We start from the raw sequence: 25,428 nt of genomic DNA on the forward strand, positions 1-25,428 counted from the left end.
TCCACCTATGTGCTGCAATCCACTCATGAAGCTGACAGAAATACGGAGACATGTTCAGGAAAGCTGTAATTGAAACAGCGTTGTCCATGCACAACACGAATCAACACTTCTTTAAATTAAATCAGTAATGTCCGACATGTTTTCACAAACACTACTACTAGGTGACAACTTGTGCATCAAGCTAGGTGGCAAATAGCGGATAAGAAAGGAGAACGTTCACCCTAAAAGATAAAGCATACATATATAACTTTAGCTAACTTAATATGTGTAGCTAATATTGAAATAAGAACTGTGTGATGGCCGGGTAGAATAATTTTGATACCGAGGAAATTGCTTATGTTAACTTGCTAGCTTTCCTAATATCACTTTTACACACAGCTTACCTTCTTTGTGCTTTCTTTCAAGGTGTCGATAAAAGTTGGACGTAGTCCCCACCGTCTCTGATAGTGAAGCACTGCAGAACTTACATTGCGCTGTATGCTTTTTTCTCAATGTTGCTTTACAAATGTATTGTTTGTGATTTAAATAGCCAAATTTTATAACCGATGATTTGGCCGACATCTTATCCCCTTCCCAGACAACCACTTGTAACTTTCAATCGAAGTGCTGCAGTCCGCAGCTCAAGGTGAAAGGGGGTGGGGCGACAGCAGTTAAAAAAAACAACAACATGCATTTACCAATGAGACGGGTTATTGCTTGGATTTGAATCAGGAGTGCATCCAATAAAAAGAAGGATCTTAAAGAAATTGATACTGATGATTTAGCGTTATTTTCACAGTTGTGGTCTTGACCGGTCTTGAAATAAAATACCGAGTCCTCAATGTCCGAGACCGAGACAAGACCGAGACCAAATGTGGTCGAGTCCGAGACAAGACCGAGACTATCAAAAAATGGTCTTAAGACCGGTCTCGAGACCAAGACCGTTTTCAAGTACTACAACACTGCTCTTACTCTAGTGACCCCTCCTTGTTTGTATTCTCAATCATAATTTTTAATCAGTAATGAGAGAAAAGAACAAAGGCACACAAAAAACAGATCTAATTGAGAGCAATCGCTATCTGATTTTTCATTAAACACGTTGAATAGGCTCCACAAGCGGATCTCCACCCAGCAATTACAATCAGGTCAATACCAATATCCAGGTAAAGCCTCACATCCACCTGTCGCAGCTGATTTTCATAAACGCAGTCTGGGCAATAATCCCCTCATCATCTCTTTCATTACAAAGCCTCTGTCAGACAAATGCCAATCAATGGCTCAGCCTGGTGGTCGGCGCTGATGGAGGTCAGGGTTGATCGTGAAGCTTGTACGTGGTTGGGTCCACTGGGTAATACCACAGAATAATGCTGCAGAGGTCAAAGCAACTTAGTTGGTAGTAATAGGTCTCATGATTAAATTGAAACATGAGAAGAAATAAATTGTTTCACAATGGCTACTTGCCGTGCAAATTGAAAAGGGAAACAAAAGGGAAAGGACATTTTGAAAGAGGATTATAGCTTGTGTGTTGTTGCAGTATAGTGAGCACACAAGGCGTGCTTCACACTGTGTGTCTTAATCTTTCTTACTTTTATTTTTTTTTTTAGGAAAAAGCCACAAAAGTCGGCATATTTCAATGGGATTGTATATTAAATTTCAGTGAGATTTTATGTGATAGAACAAGAAAAGGTCATCAAAATAATTAAACAAAAATACAATTTACTAAAGGCACACGTATTATCTGCAGCCCTGTCAGGGGAATATTCAGGCTTTTATTTTGACATTTGCAGTAAGCTTCATTTTAAATGGTAAATGGACTGAACTTATATAGCGCTTTTCCAGTCATTTTGACCACTCAAAGCACTTTACACTAGAGTCACATTCACCCATTCACACACACATTCATACACCGATACGCAGACCGGTAGGCAATTTGGGGTTAAGTGCCTTGCCCAGAGGCACATCAACATATGGCAGGAGGAAGCTGGAAATGAACCTACAACCTTCCGATTGCAAGACGACAACTCTGCCACACAACCACAGTCGCCCACAAAAGGCCTCACTAATCCCTTGTGTGACAGTAGTTGGGTTAAACCAATCATATAATGCCCAAAACAGCAAATACCTGCAGTAGGGGAAAAAAAGGAAGAGTTTTAATCTGTTGGGTATGTGTTGCTCTAATTTTGACAGTCCAAAGTGGCTGTCAGTTTAGGTGCATCAAGTCTCATGAGTCCGATGGAACTTACTTCCTTTGCTCTTCTGCCATCTTGTCTGTGTTAAGTGTTCCTGCAGTAAGGTGGCGTCTGTGAAGTTCTAACTGGAAGCTCTGCTCTCCCCTGTAGGAACTGAGAGTTCCGCCATCTTTGTAGTTCTCTACATCTCTTCCCTCCTCAGTGTTCTGGTGCTATGGTAATTAATCCTCTCTGAAAACTGCCAACAAAAGTAACGGCACCACTCACGGGGTCAAGCCGCTCGTTTGATACACATATACTGCTCAAGTTGGTAAATTCGATAGCCTCTCTGTAAATCTCTTTCGGTTTGAGGTCTACATTACCTGTCTGGGCTCACTTAACACGCATTCATGTTTGAGCTGGAGACCACGCTCCTAATTGGCAACAAGAATGCTGCATTACATCTTCATAACTTTAGTCGTTGCCCTGAAAGTATTTCACCATCAAAGGATGAGAAATGAGGTAACCGAGGCTCTGTAATTCTTGCCATTCTTTGAAAGCCAAGAGCCTTTGATTAAGTAGATCCTTCACTTCCAGCCCTGGTTGAATTATTTAAGCCTCGCCCAAGGTGCATTATGAAATTAACTGCTGGGAGTCTGTGACCTACTCTAAAGCTCCTCCGTGTAAATCTGCTGGGAAAAGCCCATCCAGCAGTTGACCCCACTGACAAACCATAAAGCCCCCCCATAAAGAGACTGCTGGCCATGCTGTTTTAGCCCCTGCTAGACCACCAGCAAAGTAGAAGGTTACAGTTTCTTGGCTCGTGTTTGCACAGGTGTGCCATTATGAATATGGAGCAGCACCATAAATGCTGCTTCAGCAATTAAGGTAATTGCTGTCTTATTTCAGTGTTTAATATTTTATCCCGCCGCATGTTTTTGTGCTCCTGTTTACTTGGCGTTCGCCACAATGTTGCTTATGCCCAACGTCTGAGGATGTTCAACAGATATGTTGTGCAGCGCCCAGCCCACTGTGTCGCTGGCAGCAGCCGCTTTGCTCCAGCCGTGTTTGGTGCGCGTGCTGCCAAGTGAGCGTACAGAGAGACGGTGTCACCTTGCTCGGGCAGAACTCCAGGACTTTACCTGTACATGGACTGTGCGCGCAAGGCTTTGTGTGGCTGCTATTGTTTGCTTTGCAGGGACAGTTGTTTAGCAGCGGGCGTATAGAGCAGAGCTAGTGCGCCCTGACAGTTTGATAAATCGGCGGTCACTGTTGCCGCACTAAGGCGGGAAAGAGGAGGAAACAGACAGGAAGAAAGTAAAGTACAGCGAAACAGACAGGGCTTTAAGGAAATGGGGAGGTAGAGGCCAATGGTAAGTCTGGACATGTGAAGAAACAGATTTGGAGGCTCTAATGCTTGTAGGGAGAAAGTGAGCAAGGAGTGCTGGAACGTAAGAAAGCACATGTCAGGGCAGTAAGAGATAATGCCGTAGAGAATGAGGGTGACTGAATAGTCTAAGGTTGGATGGGATTGGAGGTTTAGAAGGTGTGACATTCATGAGAGGCCACTAAATCAGCACTGTTTGCAAAAAATATGGGTTTATAAACATTAGCGGACTGTTTATGTTTTTTCACATTGTTAAACCAACCCCTGTTTCAACACTAGGTTGTCTTTGGTGTTGGTTTCACACCACAGCATGCATCTCAAAAAGTTCCAATCTGGTTTGGTTTGAACCGTTCAAATGTCTTCTGTGTCACCTAGATGACTCGTGCTATAGTAGAAACTACAAGTAGGACTTCTTATGGCTTTCTTCTTGCCACTCTTTAATGTACAAGATTTATAGAGTCCACAATTAATAACTGGCCTGCAGACAGCTTCTCCATCCTAAGCAAAGACTCTCTGCAACTCACCCCCCCAAAGCTACCATAGTCCTCTTGACCGATTCTCTGATTAGTGTCATACTCTTTCTATTCTTGGATAGTGAGCAATTACATTACTGAGAGCTGGACTGTATTTACTCAAAAAGTGCCTTCTGAAGGCAATTGGTTTCACTATATTTAATGTAGGGGTAACAGGCAAAACAGGGTAAAAATAAGCTGAATACAAATATGCATCTCATTTTGCACAAAAACAAAACATCGACGATGTTCCCATTCCTTCCACGTCACAATAATGCACTACTTTGTCGGTCTATCATGTATAAAATGTTGATTAAAGGTTTGCAGTTGTTAAATGGCAAAGTGTAGAAAAGATCAAGATGTAAAAAATAAATAAATAAATAAGAATGTGCAGAAAATCTTTACCCTGGGAAGCAATCATGTCTGACAGATACAAGCCTCCATCCCCTACAGAGACTATGAATGGAAAGACATTTCACCATGTCAAACATAATCCTAACATCTTATTCTCTTAATACCAAAATTGCATTTTGGTATAAAAAGATACCAAAGAAAAGATTCTGTCTTTTCGTTCTGATTCGTTATCCCTCTCTGTCTCTAATTTGTCCACTCGTCAGTGGTTCCTGTTTGGCGTCGATGTGAAGAGTCACCTGCACTTTCGGTCAATAAGAGAAGTGGCTTATGATGTGCAGGATGAACACATGAAGGGAATAACAAAAGTCACCTTTTTGAAGTTAGGATTTTGAAAAAAGTTAGGCTCATGGACAAAAAAATATAAAGTCTTTGGCTTTGTTAATAGGAGTAAGCCTACCGTCTGGATTTGGCAAGGATTATGTTAAAAATGAAAAGCTGTTGCAAAAGAAGCAGCTTTGCTGGAGTTGGAGCTGCCATTGTGTGCAGAACAGACCACACTTTTCACCATTAAATTAGAATCCATTATAAGTCTCCATATCACATAGAAAAACGGCATTCAGCTCTTTTTTCTTCATAAAAGAATGCATATATGCAGTCCACAGGGGGCAATGTTCATAGAAAATAAGCACCTCATATGAGCAGATGTGGATTACTTTCTGGCCTAATAAGAGGGTCCCCATAGAGTTTATAGAGCAACAACAAAGCTATTCACTGTTACTTACAGCCTGCCCCATGAGTAAACTTCAAACAACGAAATGTTTGGTTTTTATGCCTGTCCGTGTGTGTATGAGAGCACTCACTTGTGTGTGCGAGAGTGTACCAGAAACTACCTCCTTGGTGGGAAGATAAACCCCTCCACCTCATAGATCGTCCCAGCACCACTATCTGTCTCCTGACGTGTCAGCGCATATGCCCGCCTTGACCGCATCATAACCAAATTAACCTCGAGATGGCCACCATTAAAATGGAAATGGGTTAGCTTAGCTGTCTTGCTCGCCTCCCTGCATTAGGATAATGTCCCAGCCTATGACGGCACTGGCTGCCATTCCAAACAAGCCAAATGTAGTGGAAGGGGCTGGAAATTGGCTTTGTTCTGCATTGTGCTCTCTTTACCAGTTTTTTTTATTTTATTTTATATATATATATATATATATATATATATATATATATATATATATATATATATATATATATATATAATTTATTGATTATTTTCCTCACAGTGCATTCTTGTAAAGGTTGAGTTTTAAAAAGCAGAGAGGCAATAATAGCCTCAGCTTAGACAGTATAGGAAAAAGCCAATGTTTAAAATTAAGACTCCTCCTTTTTTTATTTCACAAATAAATCAAAAGATTCACAGATTACAATGAGTGTTTTAAGTAATTTGAATTCGGAGAAGAGCAATCCGTTTTAGCTATTCATGGGTATATTTCTTGGGTGTCTAATTATCGGCGTGTTAAATGACATAAAATAATTGAAATGAAGCTTTTTGTGAAATAAAAACTATATTCTGCTGAATCTTTGCTCACTGTACAATGATACAGACCAGGTAAATGCACATTAGACTTTGAACAAGTAGTAAACAAATGTAGTCCGGACAATAAAAACTAAAAAAAAACTAGCTGAGCACAGATGGTATAAAGCTAAGCTTTATCTCAGTCCAAAGCTTACGTTCAGCTATTTGCGGCACTCGTACAATGCTAGCAAACCATTTTTATCTTGTCTATCACTCGATCACAGTTTCTTGTCCATAGTTGGTAACAAACCCAGCTTTTACTAGCTAGTTTTGTCAACACAACAGAAAAACTTGAAAACTTCCTCCTTCTTACTTCAAAATAAGAATCTCGAACACAGACTCATAAGCATGTCAATCTTAAAACACTAGGTTGAGAACCGCTGGTATTGTATGATAAACCCCAAGACAATTAACTACATAACAGAGTAAAGAACAATCAGACCAAAAAGATCAGCTGGTCAAGTATAGTATTTGCCATAAAGGGAAACTCTTGAAAGGAAAAGCAGGTGGAGAATTGTTCAAGAAATCCCAGGAGTCTACACACAAAACTGTGTAACAGTGAATAAGGAAAAAAGTATAGTTGCCACATAAACTCTGTCCTACTTGCCTTTGAAATCTAAAGAAGGATTTGGGAAAAACAAAAGATGGAAGTTTAGTAAAATTTGGTAAATGTGTCCAGTGATTTACTCGTTTTGCTAGTTGCTATTTGCAAAGCAGCGATGAAAGGACAAAGTTTACTATATCTATATGTAGTATATGTGACATGTTTAAATTCACAATGGACAAGAGGATTTTGTTGCTGCAAGGCAACAGTCTACCAACTACACTGCTGATGTCAGGATCAGAACTCTTCTGATTTTTAGGTTTTCATGCAGTTTATAGAAGGACCCCAAAAACTGAAAGTAAAACTCCTGTCAAACTGGCGTGCTTCATCTGCCTATCACTTGAAGAAATTAGTATTTACTGAGATGCTACTTGTTCTTACAAGTTGGAGTCCCACTGGTTTAGACTGACAGAAAAGAGATAGATAGCAGGTTGTGGGTCGGAATTTACTTTGACATGTGATATTATGTCGTTTTATTTCACGGCCTGGCGTCTCGCAGAAAACCCTTCTTAAATGGAAAAAAAAGAGTTTGCATTTCCATTAGGACAAACATTCTTGAATGCCTAGTCATGTCCAAAAATGGAAAGAAAAATGTGGAAGAAAGCGATGAAACCAAGTGGCGCATGCGTTTCAAAATGATGTAATGCCGTTTCTTTTTTCTTTTGACATTCTGTTTCAAGGATTGTTTTTATTTTTAATGATTGTTGATCTATTATTAATGCTCGTATGACTGGCCACAGACCGCGGTGATACACAGAAGTTGTAGTCTGCACTTAGCAGTGGATTGCAGTCTGCCTCCGCAGTATGAGAAACGTGCAAATTTAACAACAAACCAGTGTTCCAGTATTCAGTGTAAACCCACATTTAGCCAAGGAAATATCTGTAGGATCTAGTCGCTACAACAGTTGAGAACTCTTTACGTGAATACAGATGACAACAGATCAGACCTTTTCGGCGGTGCGCGCCCGCATGGGGCTGCATGTCACCACCAGCAGCGTTGCGCAGCTCCTTTGCTGCATTTTTATGACCGCATCTCGGCGTCACACGGGCACCAACGTTACAATAATTATGAACTCATAAATGTTTTGCTGTGCCCATCGGACTAGCCTGATGTCACATAAAGTTTTCCATTTCCCTCTGTCTGATGCAGTCAGTGGGAAAGACGGAGCACTGCAACAACCCTTTTAAGGAACAGACGGATGCGGTGCTTTTACGCCTCATCTCCACACCTCAGTGCTTCCCGACTCGCGAGTTAGCATCAGGACAGAGAGCTGACACAGTTAGCTCTGCTGGGAGACTCAATGGTTTTGCATTTCAGTTCAGTTATTCTCTCAGTTAAATTATGATTTGACCGGAGTCAGTAGGCTAAACAGGATTATTTAACACAATTTTGATGCAACCTCTTTGAAATCCGTGACTGTTGAGTGAGGCAAATGACACTTTTTTTTCTGGGAATAAAAATGAAACAAAATCGCTACAGTTAGCTTAAACTTAACTTAAATCATATTCTTTTAAATTAGAAAAAGAAAAAAGACAGTCATGTTTAGATGGCATTCCGCTGAACGAACTAGTCAAAGAAAGACACGGCACAAGTTCCAGCAAAAAAGCAGACAGAGCTGACACTCAATATGTACCCAGCAGACACTCAGACAAACATATATAAAACTGTAAATAAGGGAACATGTGTATACTGCTTCGTGCTGACAGCGCAGATGTCCCAGTTATGACATCCACAGTCTCTTGAATTTCTTTCGAGGATCTGATGATGCCTATGGCAACACGTACATGCACAAGAGCTTAAAAAATATGCTTCGATCTGGTTGGAGGGCTCATGTGTGTTGTGGAAAAGCAAGCAACAACCCACATGCGTAGATTATTCCCATAGATTTGCGGCTCAGCATGCTAAAATAAAAACAAGAAAAATAACACACACAGATGAGAAGCAGGGAGAAATACACATTTTGAATGAATGTATGCTCACACTCTTATCTGTTATCAGGGACTGGTGAAAAGAGCACAATGGAGCATGTGTCCTCCCAGACAGAGGAAGCGAAGGGAGGAGAGGGGCAGTTTCCTTCCAGCTGGGTCATATTTAACCCACGGTACTGTCACTCCTGCCAAAGAGACATGCAAGGCGTCCAATTCTATCCCCACAGATGACAAAAAAAAACAATTGTTACACTAAAATAAACTTTTTTGTGGGGGGGGGTATCCTTATTTGCATGAAAATGTTTAACTAGGTATGCATTAGCTGGGCCTCTCTCTGACCAACAGAACCCTTTCCACAACCTGTTCACAGAGGTTTTGAGTTAATCAATAGAAGGTAGCTCATTCACAGTCAAAGATAGTCTTCTTGAGGCGTCTCTCTTTGTGCATCGCTTCTATTCAGCCTCAGTAGAAATGAGCCTCCCACAAAATAATTCAATGAGACCAAAGGCTTGGTGAAACATATAAGTCTGATCTTTAGCATTTCATTTCAGGCAAACCCTGGATTATCTAATGATAAAGGGGAGATGAGTAAAAAAAAAAAGTGGTGCTTGACAACACTATACAGCCGGATACAAAAGGCAAGACCATTCATTTATCTTTACTTAAGTCTGCTTAATGTGCGAATTTTGCTTTTTCCACACAAACCCACCACCGGGGTGTGCATGCAGCATTACAATGCACTACTCAGATGTCTGAAATAATTTATTTTTCCCCAAACCCTACCCCCTCCTCATGCCTCCTTGATGCTTGTAATCACAATTGTGTGTGACACTGATGTGTGAAACAGTGAAAGTCAATTATCACCTCATTTTCATTCTTCTCACATGCGAGAGCAGAGCTTCTGGAGTTTGCTCCCATTTTGGAAAAAAGGAAAAAAAAAAAAAACGCCACATGCTACCTCCCACAAGTTTGCGCCTAAAATTACACCAGAAATCAGTCTAAGTCAACGGCGTCGCGTGTTTGACGTGTGACGTGCCTCTGAGGCAAAGATGAGCGGTCCGAGCGAAGCGCAAGCGAAAAATCAGACGTGAGAATGTGCTCCCTGTTTGACGAGCTTGAATTAAAGCCAGAGCGTGTAAGCACTGATCCAAAGGTCAGGCTATGACTGTCCCAGCAGGGCAATTCCATCAATCACATAGAGTTGGATGAGCAGGCGATCAATCTGAGTTACTTCTCGCAATGGTACACTTTAACCTTTCAACTCAGATTCAACCATGCCCCCAGGGGAGGCTCGACTGTCAGCTTGTGATGCACAGTTGCAAGTGATGAGTTTCATGTGTAATTATATTGCTCCTGCTACATGTGTGGTTACAGGCACTTTGCATTCCCACATGCATGTCCATTTGGGATGTGGAACAAGCATCATCCATTATTGACGCTTTAGAAAAAGATTAAAAAAAATAAATAAATAACTTTTTGCCAGAGTCAGAAACGTAACAAAGTCAGGAATCAATTAACTTAGAAATGTGTAATTTATAGTTTCAATAATCTATCAGCTTGAGTTTAATTCCCACCATGTAAGACACAGGGTTCATTCCTATTCCATTCAATGTATTTTAAAATCAACACTAAATCCAGGAAGCTTTATTTATTTTTTGTACTAATTAGCAAAACAAATATTCATTAGAATGATATGAATCACTCTCAGAAAATAACAGCACAACATGATTTATGGTAAATATAAAGAAGAAAAAAACAAAAAAGAAACTACAACTGAGCTGACAAAAGGTGTTGTCTAGTGAAAATGTATTTCAAATATTTGGTAAACAGAGTTCATGTTGATTTGACGGACATCAACTGTAGTTGCGGTAATCAATGATTCAAAGACGCATAATTTCCAAAATCCTGGTGATATTGTAGTGGGTGGCGACTGTGGGCAACACCAGCTGAATTCCACTGTTATTTTGCTGTAAATTGGCATCAAACATTCCATCTTTTATTCGTACAAAGAAAAAAAAAAAAAAAGAAACCAAATATCCACCTGCTCATGTTTATGTGGTCACTATAATAAGCACTGTAGCACAGCTAGGTGCAATCAGGATGATAGAAAAGCAGCTAAAAACTGCAGTAAGCTTTTCTTCAAAAGAAATAAGTCCCTATCAATACGTTACTTTTTTTAGTTTTTTCATTTGGCAACCTTTTGCCTAATGAAGGTTGCTGATCTTCTTCAGTTTTCAAGATTTGTGAAGGTACTTCAACAAGCCAGTATGATAAGCTGGTTACAATAGCATTCATCTTAAGCAGCAGGTCTTTCTCGCAACATACCCAATGAATGTATTTTACCAAGGTGGTTGTTTTTTTAATGTACCTACCCTTAATATTACAGAGCCATTTTTAGTGGACAGCTGAACCCGTGTTTTAAAGAAAGACACAAGTGTCATAAAATTAGGTTAAACTGACCCAAACACAAGATCCTCGGTGACTAACCCCGTAGCTACAAAATAAATGTTTGCCTTAGCAGTTTCACACATAAAGGATGACAACTATTCAAGAACTACATTCTTTTTTTTATTATTATCACCCTGATGTGCACCTAATTAAACCTTTTTAAAGTTGTTGTTTTTTTAACCCACATTAACACACATATAAAGTATAGTTTTTGTTACATTTGGATTGTATTACCTGGAGTCTGAATGACTGGCTGTGTCTCTCATTGTTATGAATGTTGGCCATTACTAGCTGCTGCAACGGGCTCTTACTGCAAATATTTACAAAGCCATAACCGGTGCAGATGCAGATGTATAATTAGTACTCTCGGCAGACTTTTGGTTGCAGCAACAGTCACGCTGGCTTACTGGATTTAAGTATTCACATAAACGGGTAAATTATTAAATGGGATTCAAAGTCCTCATGAACTCATTGACTTGCACGTAAGTTTTTTTTTGTTTGTTTTTTTGGGGGGATGAGAGATAATGGATGCACTCAGATATAACATGGCTGTATTGAATTTTAAATCTACAGTTGTTTTTGTCAACACAAAGCAAAATAGTGAATAAAGACAAGCGTAGGAAACTGAAAGATATTGGTTTGATGTGGTTGTGTTTTAGTCAGTAATGTAGGAAAAATTATTATTGTAATATTTATTTGCTGTTTTGAAGAAAGAAAAAAAAACAGAACAAGAATTTGGGACATTTGTGCAACTCTTCTAAAATACATACAGATGGCCATGTGTTGCATTAGTTAGGAAATGTACCTGTTCCCAAATTACAATTCTTATTTCTCGAAATGTTGTTGCTCTCAATAAATTAAAACCCACCGTTTGTAACCTTTGGATTAAAAAAAAAAATCCACTTGGCGTCCAAAATTACAGTACCAACTTTTTTGTTCCTGTTAATTAAATCCTTTTCCATCAGTAGCCATCCAAACAGAGCATCGTTAAATCTTTGGCTTGCCTTCTGCTGGTCTAAAATCTAAACTTGAACAAATCTCAAAATAGTCTTCCCCGGTGTGGGAGTATAAGTCGCCTCCCACACACTCTCAACGCTTCTCTCCACATGATGACTCTACCTTGTTCCCGGAAAAAAGGCCAGTGACAGATTGCCTATACGGCAAATGGTGAGAAAGGCAGAAGTGGGGAAGAAAAAGACAAGGACAAGGTACCTCCTTCATGATATCTAATCTTCAATCTCTTGGATCACTGGTGTCTGATAAGAGCAGTGTAATTCGAGAAACTAAAGAAACACTGCAAGTTAAATTTCTGTCGTGACAAGACAGACGGGTCATCTGTGTCTATCTTTTGCTTTTCAGGGATTTACAGTAGCTGCTTCAGGCTTTCTCGCTCCCCACAGCTGTAACGTAAGATGCAGATATCCATATAACAATCCTTGACAAAGTCGCCTACAGCTTATAAAAACGACGTCATTTTTATTACAGTATCACAAGTGTCATATTTGAGCACATTTGATCAGGTGGGAAAAAGATAAATTTCTGAGAAATTTTGTCACTGTTTTGACAAAACAGTGACAAAACATTTGATTAGAAATCAACCTACCTGTTTTCTTCATTTTATGCTCTACTTTTGAACAGCAGTCAAAGATACCAGGAACCTAAAATATGCAAGCCCAGAGCCTTTGATTCTGAGACATATAAAAATGACGTGACACAGATTTATTTATTGTAGCCTCTGGAGAAGTTATTATATTAATAGTCTCTTTCATGCATGATGGGGGCTCTATGATCCTGTGGGCTTGGTTCTGTTTCAAAAGGCCTTGTTTGATTACAAGTCATCTGAAGCTCCTTTAAAATGGCAGGAAGTTTCTTGGTTGTTTCAGTATGATGATCCAAAACTTACAACCAAGTCAATAATTACCACAAGAAGATTTGTACTTGTTATAATACTGCAATACAAGATCAATTAATGAACAGAACTCTAAAAACGGCACCAAAAATGGTGCCTGTAAGTAAAAACTGTCATCAATTTTCACATAATTTTCCTCATACTTTTAAGCACAACTCTCAAATGTATTCCACTGAGCAGCCAGCATATTTAATGCAGGTGAGACGCTAATGTGCTGTAACAGAAGGCGTTTAACAGAAAGGCTCAGAAGTGAGTTGTAGTTGGTTGTTGTGAAGCCGAAGAACAGCAAGAACAATTAGGTGGGGCTTCTTTTGCATTCCTTGGGGGTGGGGGAAATGAAGCTGCCAATATCCAAATGTATTAATTTAATCGTAAGCTCAGGGGCATAGCGGAAATTATACGCTACGTATATAATGTATGTGTCTCTCCAACAAAGACTTTTTCAAATTGTGGTAGATTTGAAGGTACTGTCTTTATAACAGATGCCTGCAGGCACATAAAAAATTGTCTGTTAACATGTTTGGAGTAAAATTAAAGAAGGGTAACGTCAAACTTTAGCAAATCTGATGTCTGTGTTATTTTTTTCTTGCGAATGTAAAGCTTTGTTTCATTTCATGTTTTTTTTGTGACGTAACTGGCAAAGTTGGATGTTTGGCTGCATTTTATCTCGGTGGGTGTCTGCATGTGCGTGAAATTATGTGTGTGTACCGATGCGGGGCTGTGATCGGCGTGACGGAGTGCAGGGACAGAGCTCAGACCATCTGGAGACAGATGACGGCATGAATCACCAGAGCTATACGACGAAGGAGGGAGCAGCAACCCAGAGGGACGAGGGTCCAACGAAAAAGACGGAGGAGTGCACTGGCAGATCCGCTTGCTGATAGGTAAACTAAGGCAAGGAAATCCAAAAGCTTTGTGGGTTCGCTTGCAGATTTGTTTTTTTGCGTAGCTCACAACCTCCGTTGTAGACAGTTTCATCTAATCACTCTCTGAGTGAATGGAGGCGGCAACTCACAAAGTCAGCCAACCACACGCATACATGTGCCCACAAGCTTACTTACAAGCTGTTAGTTGTTAAAATAGGTGCCTGCTTGTTTCCTGATAAGAAAATAAGCTCCCCAAATAGATGATTTGCCCAGAAAGGGTGGAGGGGGTGAGGGGAATCACCCAGCTCTAAAATCCACCAAAACATAGAGGTCAAATTAACGCTCAGCTGCCAGAAGATTACCACCCATCTACAACAGTATCCTCCCTTTTTTCCATCTCTGTGTGTATCCTCTCATAGTAACCAATATTTATGATCAATATCTTTATCAATGGATCACTTTGGTTCTTTTGCTAAAGCACAGAAACGATGACAAGGCAGCATTACCCATCTAGTTATGTCACCAGGGATAGCGCTCGGTTTTCCTCAGCCACAATTTATGTTGAAATATTGCGAAAAGCAGATCATAGGTTTGTTTGAACTATAAGAGCTGATGGGAAGTGAGACCACCTAAATCACTGTTTTCATGACATCTAATCCACTGTTAATGATGCTGGTCAGAAATTCACTTACACTGTTAAACATCATAAATAAATGTTGGGAAGATTTTTTTTTAAAAAAAGGAAAAACAACAAATATTTGAGTAACTGGGCACAAAAGTTAGAATTAAATGTGCAAGCCACACAGGATTGAAATTATACATGCAGGCTCAAATACATACAGAAAAATTTACATTAATACTTTAAAACTGTATCTTTTCCAATGGGTTTGTACTCTTTAACAGTATTAAGATATGACTTTACATTTATAATGTGGGATGTCAGGGCACTTAGTCTTCCACAGCACTTCAACCTTTCCTGAGTAAGGCTGAGGTTGAAGAAGTGCTGCAGAATCTCGCACAGCTGCTCTACACAAACCTCTGTGACCCTGAGGCTGGCATTATTTGGACCTCTCTAGCTGACTTCAAGACAAACAAACAATCTCTATCATCTTTTGTTTCTGTCACAGGTCGTCTCTGGATAAGTAGTTTTTCTCACCAAGCGGACAAAGAATCTGATTTGCCACGAGAAGGTCTTACTTTCGAGATGTTTGAGCACGCTTCAGTTTTGCATAAAACGAGTCCCATTATTTACTTTTCTTTTTTTTTGTTGTTGTTGTTGACAGTCATGTTTTGGGATGAAGAGGGGAAACCAGTGGTAAACAAATTGAAGTTAATAATAGCTTTTCTAGTCATACTGACTACTCAACAAGCTCTCACCCAATCACACGTGTCTGTAGACCAATACACAGATAAGTAGACTACTTGGGTCAGAGTGTCTTGACACTATCTGGACCTGCAGCCTTGCCAAGTACCAGGAGGAATCTACTCCACCCACTGGACCACAGTCACCCCATGCGAGAGTCCCACTTCGGACAACTCCAGAAACTCGGTGCTGGCTGAACTAATTAGAAAATTCAGTCAGCCTTTTCCTTCTACTCTTCTGTTTAAAATACATTGAAGTTGCTAGTTGTAATCCACTCTGGGAATTCAATAGTTTGGATAAACCACTAATAGACCGAAATTAATTTATTTATGTCAACATGAGTGGAAGTTGATACTATTGCTTCACCAACATGCATTAAGCAGCATTTAACTCTCCCAGAGAAAATATTTGTTCAAAATAAAAAATGGTGTTACCTAACTTCAAATGATTGATGAAATAAGATCCAGATGTACATATCTATTTTTATTTTATTTTTTATTTTTTGGTTGAGAAGTTAAATAGTTATCTAAAGTCTAAAGTATTTCAGGTCTTTTTTAAAAGGTTTTCCCTTTGAAAATGAAGCCAAATACCTTAAACAGCCATAATGTTATTGGATTTTGAAAAGGAAAAACAGCTTTGAGAACATTTCCTCCTAAAACACACACGCACCAAATATATGATCTAAGAAGCCTAGTCACTAACTCGTTGATTATATATATATATATATATATATATATATATATATATATATATACATATATATATATATATATATATATATATATATATGTATATATATATATATATATGTATATATATATATATATATATATATATATATATATATATGTATATATATATATATATGTATATATATATATATATATATATATATATATATATATATACATATATATATATATATATATATATATATATATATACATATATATATATATATATACATATATATATATATATATATATACATATATATATATATATATATACATATATATATATATATATATATATATATATATATATATATATATATATATATATATATATATATATACATATATATATATATATATATATATATATATATATATATATATATAGCTCTCTGCGACGGATTCACTTCCGCTGCAGCCGCATTACGTGTTCGCTCCTGCTGCGGACTCTGCTGCTTGGGGAACTGTCCGCGGTGCTGATCGCAACTTTCCTAATCCGAGCGGCGGACTCCGCTGCGTGCTGTCGCTCTCCGGGGTGTTGAAAATGTCAGCCGCCTTCGGACGACTCCAGAAACTCGGTGCTGGCTGAACTAATTACAAAATTCAGTCAGCCTCAAATACGGGAGACGCTTGTGTGCGCTAACACCACAGCAACTAATCGAGCTAGCAAGCCAGGCTAGCGAGCTCGCGTGGCTAGGAACAGTTAGTCGGAGAAATAGTGAATAAACGCCGCTAAGCTAGCGAGCTAGCAGGCGGCCGCCCGCAGAGTTAGAAAGTAAGTTGCGAACTGTTTCAAGCATCCAGACCCTCAACAAAATCAACATGACTTACACAATAATGGCAACAGGGCGCTTTACGGTTAATCACAGATGAGGCGACGTGGTCTGGCGTAAACCAACGTCATGACGAATGAAGTTGGAGACAAAAAATTTAAAATATGCGTCACACGGGGTGGGGGAGAGGGGAGACACGTCACTCTCAACCAATTCCCTTCCCCTTCACTTTGCTGTTAAATGAATGGAAGCTTATTTGACTTTTTTATTTATTTATTTATTTTAAGATGGGGGTTATCTGGGCCAGCTTACTATTCAAACTAAATTGTTGACACTTTTAGAAAAGAAGGAAGCAATCAAAGGAGGAATAGTTAACAAATGCAAGCAGGGATTTGAAAAAAAGGGGGCGGGCAGTTGGGATTCATTGTGATTTTGGCGCATTCTTTTCAGTCATTGGACTTAAAAAAATAATAATAATAATAAAGAAAGAAATGCTGCTTCGGCTTTAATAAAAGTGACCAGGAAAGGTCCCGTCCTATTCCCTCTCCGCTGTATAGTGCGAGGCTCTGGTGCCGCTCAATGGGGGGAAGGGGCAACTGCTGGTGGCTGCAGGAGCACCGCCAGCCCTCATCGGCACCGGGGAAGCGTGAAACATAAAAGCCGGTTCACTGCCGCTGCTCCAAGCTCACGTTGTTGCAAGTCTCTGTCGCTCTCCATGCCTTAAAAAAAAAAAAGGTGTGTAATAAGTTGGAGTCGATTTATTGGCTGAAACCCCCGGTAGAGAGTGGAGCCAATAAAAAGCTCCCTGGGTACAAATAAAACAATATTACGTGGAATGGGATTTACTCAAGTCGAGGGAAAACGTGTTGCTCTAATCAAAGAGCGAGCTGAGCTTCAGCAGTCCAGGTGACGTGGTGGAGCGAAATGTGGGGAATAATGTGCGTAGAAAGGCCGGAAAGGTTCCAGTTTCCAGACCCTTCCCTTAAACTCACCTGTGGATGTCAAGTTAAAGGTTAGGAGAGTCAGATTCATATTGTAGCAGTATTCTTAATATATCTTGTTTGCTTTTTTTGTTTGTTTGTTTGCTAAAATAAGTGCTCGTTTATTGGCACAGAGCCAAGACAGAGATAGAGCGGCTGCCTTTCTTTCTGCCAAAACAGATCCATTGCGGTTCTTCCCCCGGAGAAGGTTTTAAATAACATGGTGAGTTGAGTTTTTTTTTTCTTTTCTTTTTTCATTCTTTCTTCTTGATGCAGATGAGCATCACCTTGAAGGGAGCCCACTCAGTGAGCGGAGGTGCAGATGAACGGGAAGAAGGGCAATCTGTTGAATGCTCGAACCCGGGTTGCTTCAAGGTTTGGGATAATTGCGCACGTACAAGAGCGCAGGACGACCCGACCTGAACAGACAGGGGCCGAAAGAAACTGTTTGCATCACCAACGCCACTTTAGAGAGAAGATAGCACAAAAAGAGTAAGCTTTATATATGCACGCTCTCTCACACACACTCTCTTTCTGCCACACACACACACACAAGCTCTCGGACTCTGAACTGCATAATAATCAGCCTCCTTCTTGTTCAGCTGAACGGGATTTCCTCATGAGGAAAAATGCATGCTCTCTTTTACCACGGGAAGAGAGTTTTAAAAGAAAAGAAAAAAACAAACAAACAAACAAAAAAAGGAACCTTCCCCAAAACAAGCATCCAGTTTCGTAATGGAACCAGAATCCGATGAGTCAAGGATGTCGAATCCTGAGGATCTGCTGCTACCAAAGCAGCCAACCTCCAGCAGCTAGCTAGCTTTTGTTTTGTTTTTTGTTTTTTTGTTTTTTTTTTCTGAACTTTTCGTGGTTGAACAAACAGCGACATCACACCGAGACCGATCCGAGTAAAACACTTTTTTTTTCTTTTTAAGAGCTTCTCTGGCGTGCAGGTTGCTGTGATTTGCATTCAGTCAAGGACCGATGAGGTGGAGGGAAAGAGTGGGCGGTGGAGTGTGCGGGGGTAAAGCCTGCTGCATTTATTTATTTATATTTCTGTATTTATATATATATATATATATATATATATATATATATATATATATATATATATATATATATATATATATATATATATATATATATATATATATGTATTTTTTTTACACGTCTTCAGCTGAAACGATTGGGGAAGAAATGTGAAGAGGGTGTGTGGGGGGGGGGGGACTCACCCTCAACTGTGGCGACCAGCATCAGCAGCCCCATGTAGAGCAGCAGCACCCGGCTCCGACAGCAGCGCGCCTGAGCTCCAGCTTTCATCAGAGCTACTAAAATCCCAATGCCATCATCTCCCTTTCTGCATACGGATCCCGCTCTCCTTCCAAGTCCCGGTGCGCCGTCCCGATCCCGATTTGAAGTGGCGGTCATGGCAGGGGCTCTCTCTCTCTCGCTCGCTCTCTCTCCCTCTCTCGCTCTTTTTTTTCTTTTTTTCTGGCAGGCACGATGAGTTCTCAGATGCTCAGAAAAGGGAGATTCACTCGGTGTCGGAGCTGAGAAAAATCCCAATGCATGGAGGAGGCTCGGATCTCACAGCTGGACTGAACCATGTCATGCGGGGGACCGAAAGGGGGTTCAGAGTCTCTCTCTGATAAGATAGATTTCACACCTAAAAGGCAAAAGGTGGTGGTTGGGGTCGGTGGACGGGGGGCGGGGGGTGTCAGAGAGAGAGAGAACGAGAGGGAGAGAGAATTGGCCAGTGATTTACCCACCACCTCCAAAATGAAATTAATAAATAAGATCACGAAAATCTCTCCTCCGCTCCAGGAATGTAAACTGATGGTACCCAAATCCAACAGAGCTCGGCTCTCTTTCTCTCTCAATTTCTCTCGTTCCTCCTTTTCTTCAATCTGTACAGCAGGTTGATTTCGCTTCCAGTAAATCCACGTCTGAGCTCGTCGTTAGACAAGAGATTCACCAAAAGCGCCCCGTCCAAGGAGACATTATCCAACGATCCAAGAAAACAAGAGAAACAAAAAGCAAAAAACAAAAGAAAACAAACAAAAAAAAAAGAGAGAACCTCTTTCCTCGACGGCTTGGAGAAGTTTCCGAGCCCGCAGCCTCGGAGCGTGCACAGTCAGTGATCTGAGGATGCGGTAGGTCTGTCCCTGGTAATCCCAGCATCTATCGCAGCGATCGGCCACGAAGCGTCGTCTCGGGGTCTGCGCGACGCCAAGACTCAGACTGCAGACCTGCTCTCCACTCTGCGCGCCTCTATCTCTCCTCGGCGTCTGCCCACCCGCCTCTTCCCTTCTCTCTCTCTCTCCCTCCCTCACTCCCTACTTCTCTGTCTCTCTCACTTTCTAACTCCTCTGTCCTTTGAGATCACTTCAGAAAATGTTTGCAGTGAAGTCAACGAATGAAGGTGCTCCACTCTACTCACCAAATCTTAAATAATAATAATAATAATAATAATAATAATAATAATAATAATAATAATAATAATCTTGTTCTGTTTTGTTAAGGCCTGAGTTGGGAGCCATCGTGTCCATCCATTCAGATCAATCATTGGATTGCCCAGCAGTTTAACCTGCTATATGTTCACATTCTGCTTATTACACGTGAAATTGTTGCCTAACTACCCGGAACTGTTGCTCCCCCCTCATTCAATAAGTTTGAATTTCATTTCTATTTTTTTTTTTTTTTTTTTTTTTTTTTGCACAAAATGGTTAGAATTAGTTCTCGACGCGCTTGGACAACGACTTTTCCCCGACTTGCACGCTGCATGGAGTCACTAAGTTTTGCGATTGCGATTCTTGCTGCGTGCTGTCGAGTCTGAGGAGATGTACGCGGGACGCTCCCGCTCAAATCACGCACTTGTTAAGTTCTTCCGGAATTGCATGTCGTTTCCATGGCAGCAAGAACGCGCCAGGTGGACTGTTTCCCTTCGTGCTCAGAATAGCAACGAAACCGCAAAAGACTAGGACTCCACCCCATATATAAATATATAAATCTAAAAAGAACAAAAAAAAAAAAACACAAAAAAAAAACAGAAAAAAAGAAGAAGACAAACAAACAAACAAACAAATGGTAGAAGATCATTGGAAGCCACTTAGTGCCAGCGCACGCTTCGGCGCCCTCGCTCCGTTCCCGCGCCGCACATGGATTCACCCGAACGCGCCCAGAGATGACTTTGATCTGGTCTGTGAGATCATTTGGAGCAGAACCGCCCACCTGAAGAGGGCCAAAGGTGAAAGTTCGGCGCAGCGACCAGTGGACACGGACAACGTCTTCTCTGACCACGAGCTGAGTAACGTGTAAGGCAGAATCGAGAATTGCGGAGAGAGTGCCTGGCAAAAAAAAAAAAAAAAATCTACACCCTTGAGGGTCCCCCGCCCCCCACCACCACCCACACACGCGCACACATTTCCTCTTGCCACGGGAACAAAACTCCGAGTTTTCGGGTGTTCTGACTTTATTTTTTCCAGTTGCTCTCTATTTTTTTTCCCTCCATCATCCCATCAGCTCTGCAGTTCAGCTGCTCCTGCATGCCCACAGCACCATGCGCCCGCCAACACGTTTCAATGTGGGGATGGTGAGTCGACTGTGATGTGCAGCGCTAGAAGCTCAACTTCAGTGTTTCTGACAAAAGCACCTTCTCCCACACGTTTACTATGTTTCCTTATGGAAAAAAAAAAGTCTACACAGGATTCTGTGTGGCTTTCTTTCAGCGGCGGCTTTTGTTCTTCTGACCTCTCACACATAAAAGTCAAATTTGTAGAGTGCCTGTGAATCTCTGCTGCTCCCCCAGATTTATGATAGGCCTCGTTCTTCCTTCTCTGATCTTCCAGTTTAGGGTAAATGGTCAACGCTTGATGCTTCTGAAGAGGTTACCGCGCTTTTTTCCCTTTTTAGATAAAAAGTTGGATAGTGACGTGTGACGCATTTTCCGCTTTGGATCTCTGTAAAAACTCAACCCCCGAGCTGCCTGGTGTGTTCCTGGGTGTCCATGATGCTCTTTCTTCATTCATGCTGTTGATAGAAACAAAAAATAACACTTAATAGAAGCTCCTAGAGGAAACGTCTGGATGGAATTGGTCGTGCTGGATTTTTTTGTTGTTGTTGTCGAATGAGCTAAAGTATAGAAAGTCGAATGATGGAAAAGCAAGTTCAAGGGGTGTGGATACTTTTGCATTGTATTGTACTTGTCCAGATTCCTACTCGTGTGTGTTAGCATGCGTGTGCCTACTATAGCTCATAAGTGATTCAGTGTAGGCTGATTCTTGATTTTTTATTTTTTCTTTCACAGCATACATCAGGTTTTATATTTCTCTTCAGGGCTTAATAAATCTTCCTAAACGATGCTCTGGCAGCTGCATCATTTTGTTCTTATGGGGTGTTATCATTTCATTTGCTCCCGAGGAAAGTAGTGGGGGCCTCCTCAATGGTTCTCACTAACCTTAATTATGGAAATTAATTCTGGTACATCTCAGTAGAGTATGCGACTTGAGGATAATGTCAAAGTAAATTATTTTGCATCTTATATGCCTTTCTAGGGATTTATTTTTTTTACTGTTTATGTGAGTTATGTAATAATATAGATGCATCATCTCAGTCTAGAATACATGCCCCAATTGTCCCCACTGTGAGACAATAAACGGTGTCCTATTCTATTCTATTCTATTCTATTCTCAGTACATGCTGTTCAACAGGGTCTGTTAAATAATGTATTTGTTTACAAAATAATTGAAAATGGCTATAAAGCAATGTATCAAAACTGCTATTTTAATGCAAGGTTGCATCTCCAAATGATGGCAATTGCTTTCTCATGTTCGCATTTGATCAACTTAAGATTCATATGACAGTAATGATTACCAAAACCCCACAAAATAAACAATTTTTATGTGATGAAAATGTTATCTTCAGAAGTCTTTTTGATTTTTTTCGCCTACAGTGCACCCCTAGGAGCCGATACAGTCATCTGGTTGGTCAGATAGCTGGATAGTAGGAAGTGTGGGTGGAAATTAAAGCCTGTCTGTGACCTACATCCCATAAGAGTTATCAAAGAATTTCCTTATAGTGCCACCGTACAATGTTAATGTACACCATCTGCTCACCAGCCACCTGGACGTTCCACGAGGTCTCCATTGTCATAAGCATCCTGGTCTCACAGGAGCGTCTGTTCTCCATTGACAGCTTGACAGTCAAAAGGCTGGTGCCGAAGGAGAAGCCCCATTAAAATGCCATGCTTTGAAAATGATGCCATGCAGCAAAATGTTGAAAGTGTCACCGGTGACCTCTAGATTGTTATTTTTCCTGTCGATAATAATATCAAGGATATTTCACATAGTGACACTTAGAACGCACTCTATCGTCCAACCGATATATATATATATTTTTGTGTGTGTGTGTGTGTGGAGGGGGGGAGGGGTGATTATGTAGTATTTATGAAGTAAAGAAAAAAAAAACTTGAATTTGCATGTCAATTAAGACCCATGCTAAAATGTTCACAATCCCTGTAATTTCTTGTGATTTCATTATAATCCCCACGCAGAAAACTTCGCTTTTTCACGTTCGGCAATTTCGTGAAAGCCAAATGAAAACTTCCTTCGCAAATGACAGTTTTAGAAATGCAAGCCCAGGAAAGAATTGGCCTAATTAACAATGATTAAATGCGTTCGTTCATCACAGTCCCTCTCCTGTCTGTGTGTTTGGCTAAAGAACACAGGAAGCAGAGACTCTGCTCAGGTGCAAACACGCTGTGTCAGGAGAGCAACAAGGCATCCACTGACTTTACTCTTCCCTATCCTTATGTCTTTGACCGGAGGTCAGCAAGGTCCACCTACCATCCGAAGAGTGTTTATATAAATGTTGGTTCTGTACCAATGAGGAAAATTGTGTTTCACACTTTTCTTCTGTATATATTTTGAAAGCAACCACACAGTTTCAGAATATGGGAATGCATTTGAGATTATTCTATAGGTGGACTGGAAAAGAACAACCTCTCCCTGCCCCCAAATAAAAACAATTTCAGAGTGATTTTTTAAATCTATATCTGTCCTTTGGCTGCACCACTCTATTACTTATGTCAGTGTTTTTCTTTCTGTCTAGAGCTGATGGGAATCAGAAGGAGAAAGATGATCTCCTTCCAGAAACACAATCTATGGAGGACCACAGGTAATGTGTGAGTCTGCAGTCTTTCCCAGACCACTTGAAGAAAAATAGAAATGCCATGCAGAAAGCCAAGAATTATCTTAGGTTTGCATGTAATTTTTAAACAGCATGAAATTTTAAAATCGATGGTGTAGAAATGCTGAACTTTGACGTCTATAGTTGTTCAGTGCAATAGCCTCACAAAAGGCTGATTTAGTATCCAGAAAGCAATCATTGCAAAAAATATCAGCAATTATCAAAAGCTTTCTTATTACTCTCCTCTTCTCCCTGTGCACACTCTTGTCCTAGTCCAAACCTGAAAACAAGAGCATTAATGCTAGTGCTTGCTTTGAATTTATTGTTTAGCTAAAACGAAATAGATGCTTAGTTTCTTTTGATACGTTGATCCTACATACAGTAGCTGCATGGCATCAGACTATCACAGTGTTTAAGTTAAACTCAGACTACATGAAAAACTGGTGAAAACAAGACATGCTGATCAATTCAGTCATGGAACAGAAACAATCAAACAGAAAAAAAATTCACAAAGCAGAAAAAAAGAGCAAAAGTTAACAAAAAATCTCTACGAAAATAAACTCATGACTTCTGTCTTCCTGTGCAGGAATGACGAGCAGCAGAGGGGGAAAGTTAACTTGGTGTCAAACATGGACTCTGACGAGGAGAAGAACAACCGAAGCGACTTCGCGCTTCTTTGCCCAAACCTTTCGGGCCTCGGCTCCACAAAGTATGGAGGAGTTGTAAATATCCAGGGTTGATTTAAAAAAAAATGCACTGACTTGTTTTATCTGATCTTAACACAGAAAATAAAGCGAAAAAACTATTTGGTACGTTAAAAAATGTTGCAGTTCATAATTCTTTTTTTTTTTTAAACTATTGATTGTTTTAACAATGCTTTGCAAATGTTTAGTGTTACACATTTGAAATATAAAGATAAATAATACAAAATTTTAATATATTTTAGCAACAATTATAGAAAATTATAAGATATTGACCTCAGACCTACTTTTTCTTGTTGTAGCGCAACTTGTTTTATGTTGTGTCAATTTATTAATGTGAACATAAACATAAAATCGAGGGAGAGAAAAAGACCAATTATAGTAATAATACTGAGAGACTGAAAATTCAACAAGGAACCCCAAAAAAAAAGCCCAAAAACATTGTAATCTGTTGGTTTAATGTTGAATATGTATTATTCCAATAAAAATAATCTTTAGCAAACATAAGGCGTCATTGGTAATATTTTGATCACTGTCAGCTAAAGCATGGAAAACATTATTTTACCACAGGGGTAAATCATTTCAAGGCTGACAGAAAAACAAATAAGTCTTTGGTACATTTCCTATTTGCATGTTCGATCAAAGAAATGGGAACAGAATCTTTGGAAAAACTGCTACATCCGTAATATCCCACCAAATTTTGTGGTTCTCGAACACATCCTAATAAGGGCCAAAGTCGTGAGGAACTCATCACCTGCTAAGGAACTATTTACCACTTATGGATTCCCGCCATTGTCCAAAAGACAAACCTCTGGGTCGATGTCTCTAAATTGTCCTCAGCTGTGCGTGTGTGGTTGTCTGCGGTGGATTGGTGACCTGCGCAGGGCGTGCCCCTCTTCTGACCCAATGACCGCTGGAGACAGGGGCCAGCTCCACTCCACCCTGCCAGGATAAGT

At 40.1% G+C, this 25,428-nt stretch overlaps 1 protein-coding gene across 1 annotated transcript in view; it reads right to left on the bottom strand.

The window, feature by feature from the left end:
- csmd2 (CUB and Sushi multiple domains 2) overlaps positions 1-20,009 on the bottom strand; it is a 222,725-nt gene extending 202,716 nt beyond the window's left edge. Inside the window, exon 1 of the mRNA XM_055058804.1 lies at positions 18,818-20,009. Within this exon, the coding sequence (XP_054914779.1) occupies positions 18,818-19,013 (196 nt within the window). The 5' untranslated portion in view covers positions 19,014-20,009. The remainder of the gene's footprint in view (positions 1-18,817) is intronic.
- Positions 20,010-25,428: the final 5,419 nt, after the last annotated feature.

This window comes from Poeciliopsis prolifica, unplaced genomic scaffold (assembly GCF_027474105.1).
Source record: "Poeciliopsis prolifica strain line A6 unplaced genomic scaffold, Auburn_PproV2 SCAFFOLD052, whole genome shotgun sequence".
Taxonomy (NCBI): domain Eukaryota; kingdom Metazoa; phylum Chordata; class Actinopteri; order Cyprinodontiformes; family Poeciliidae; genus Poeciliopsis; species Poeciliopsis prolifica.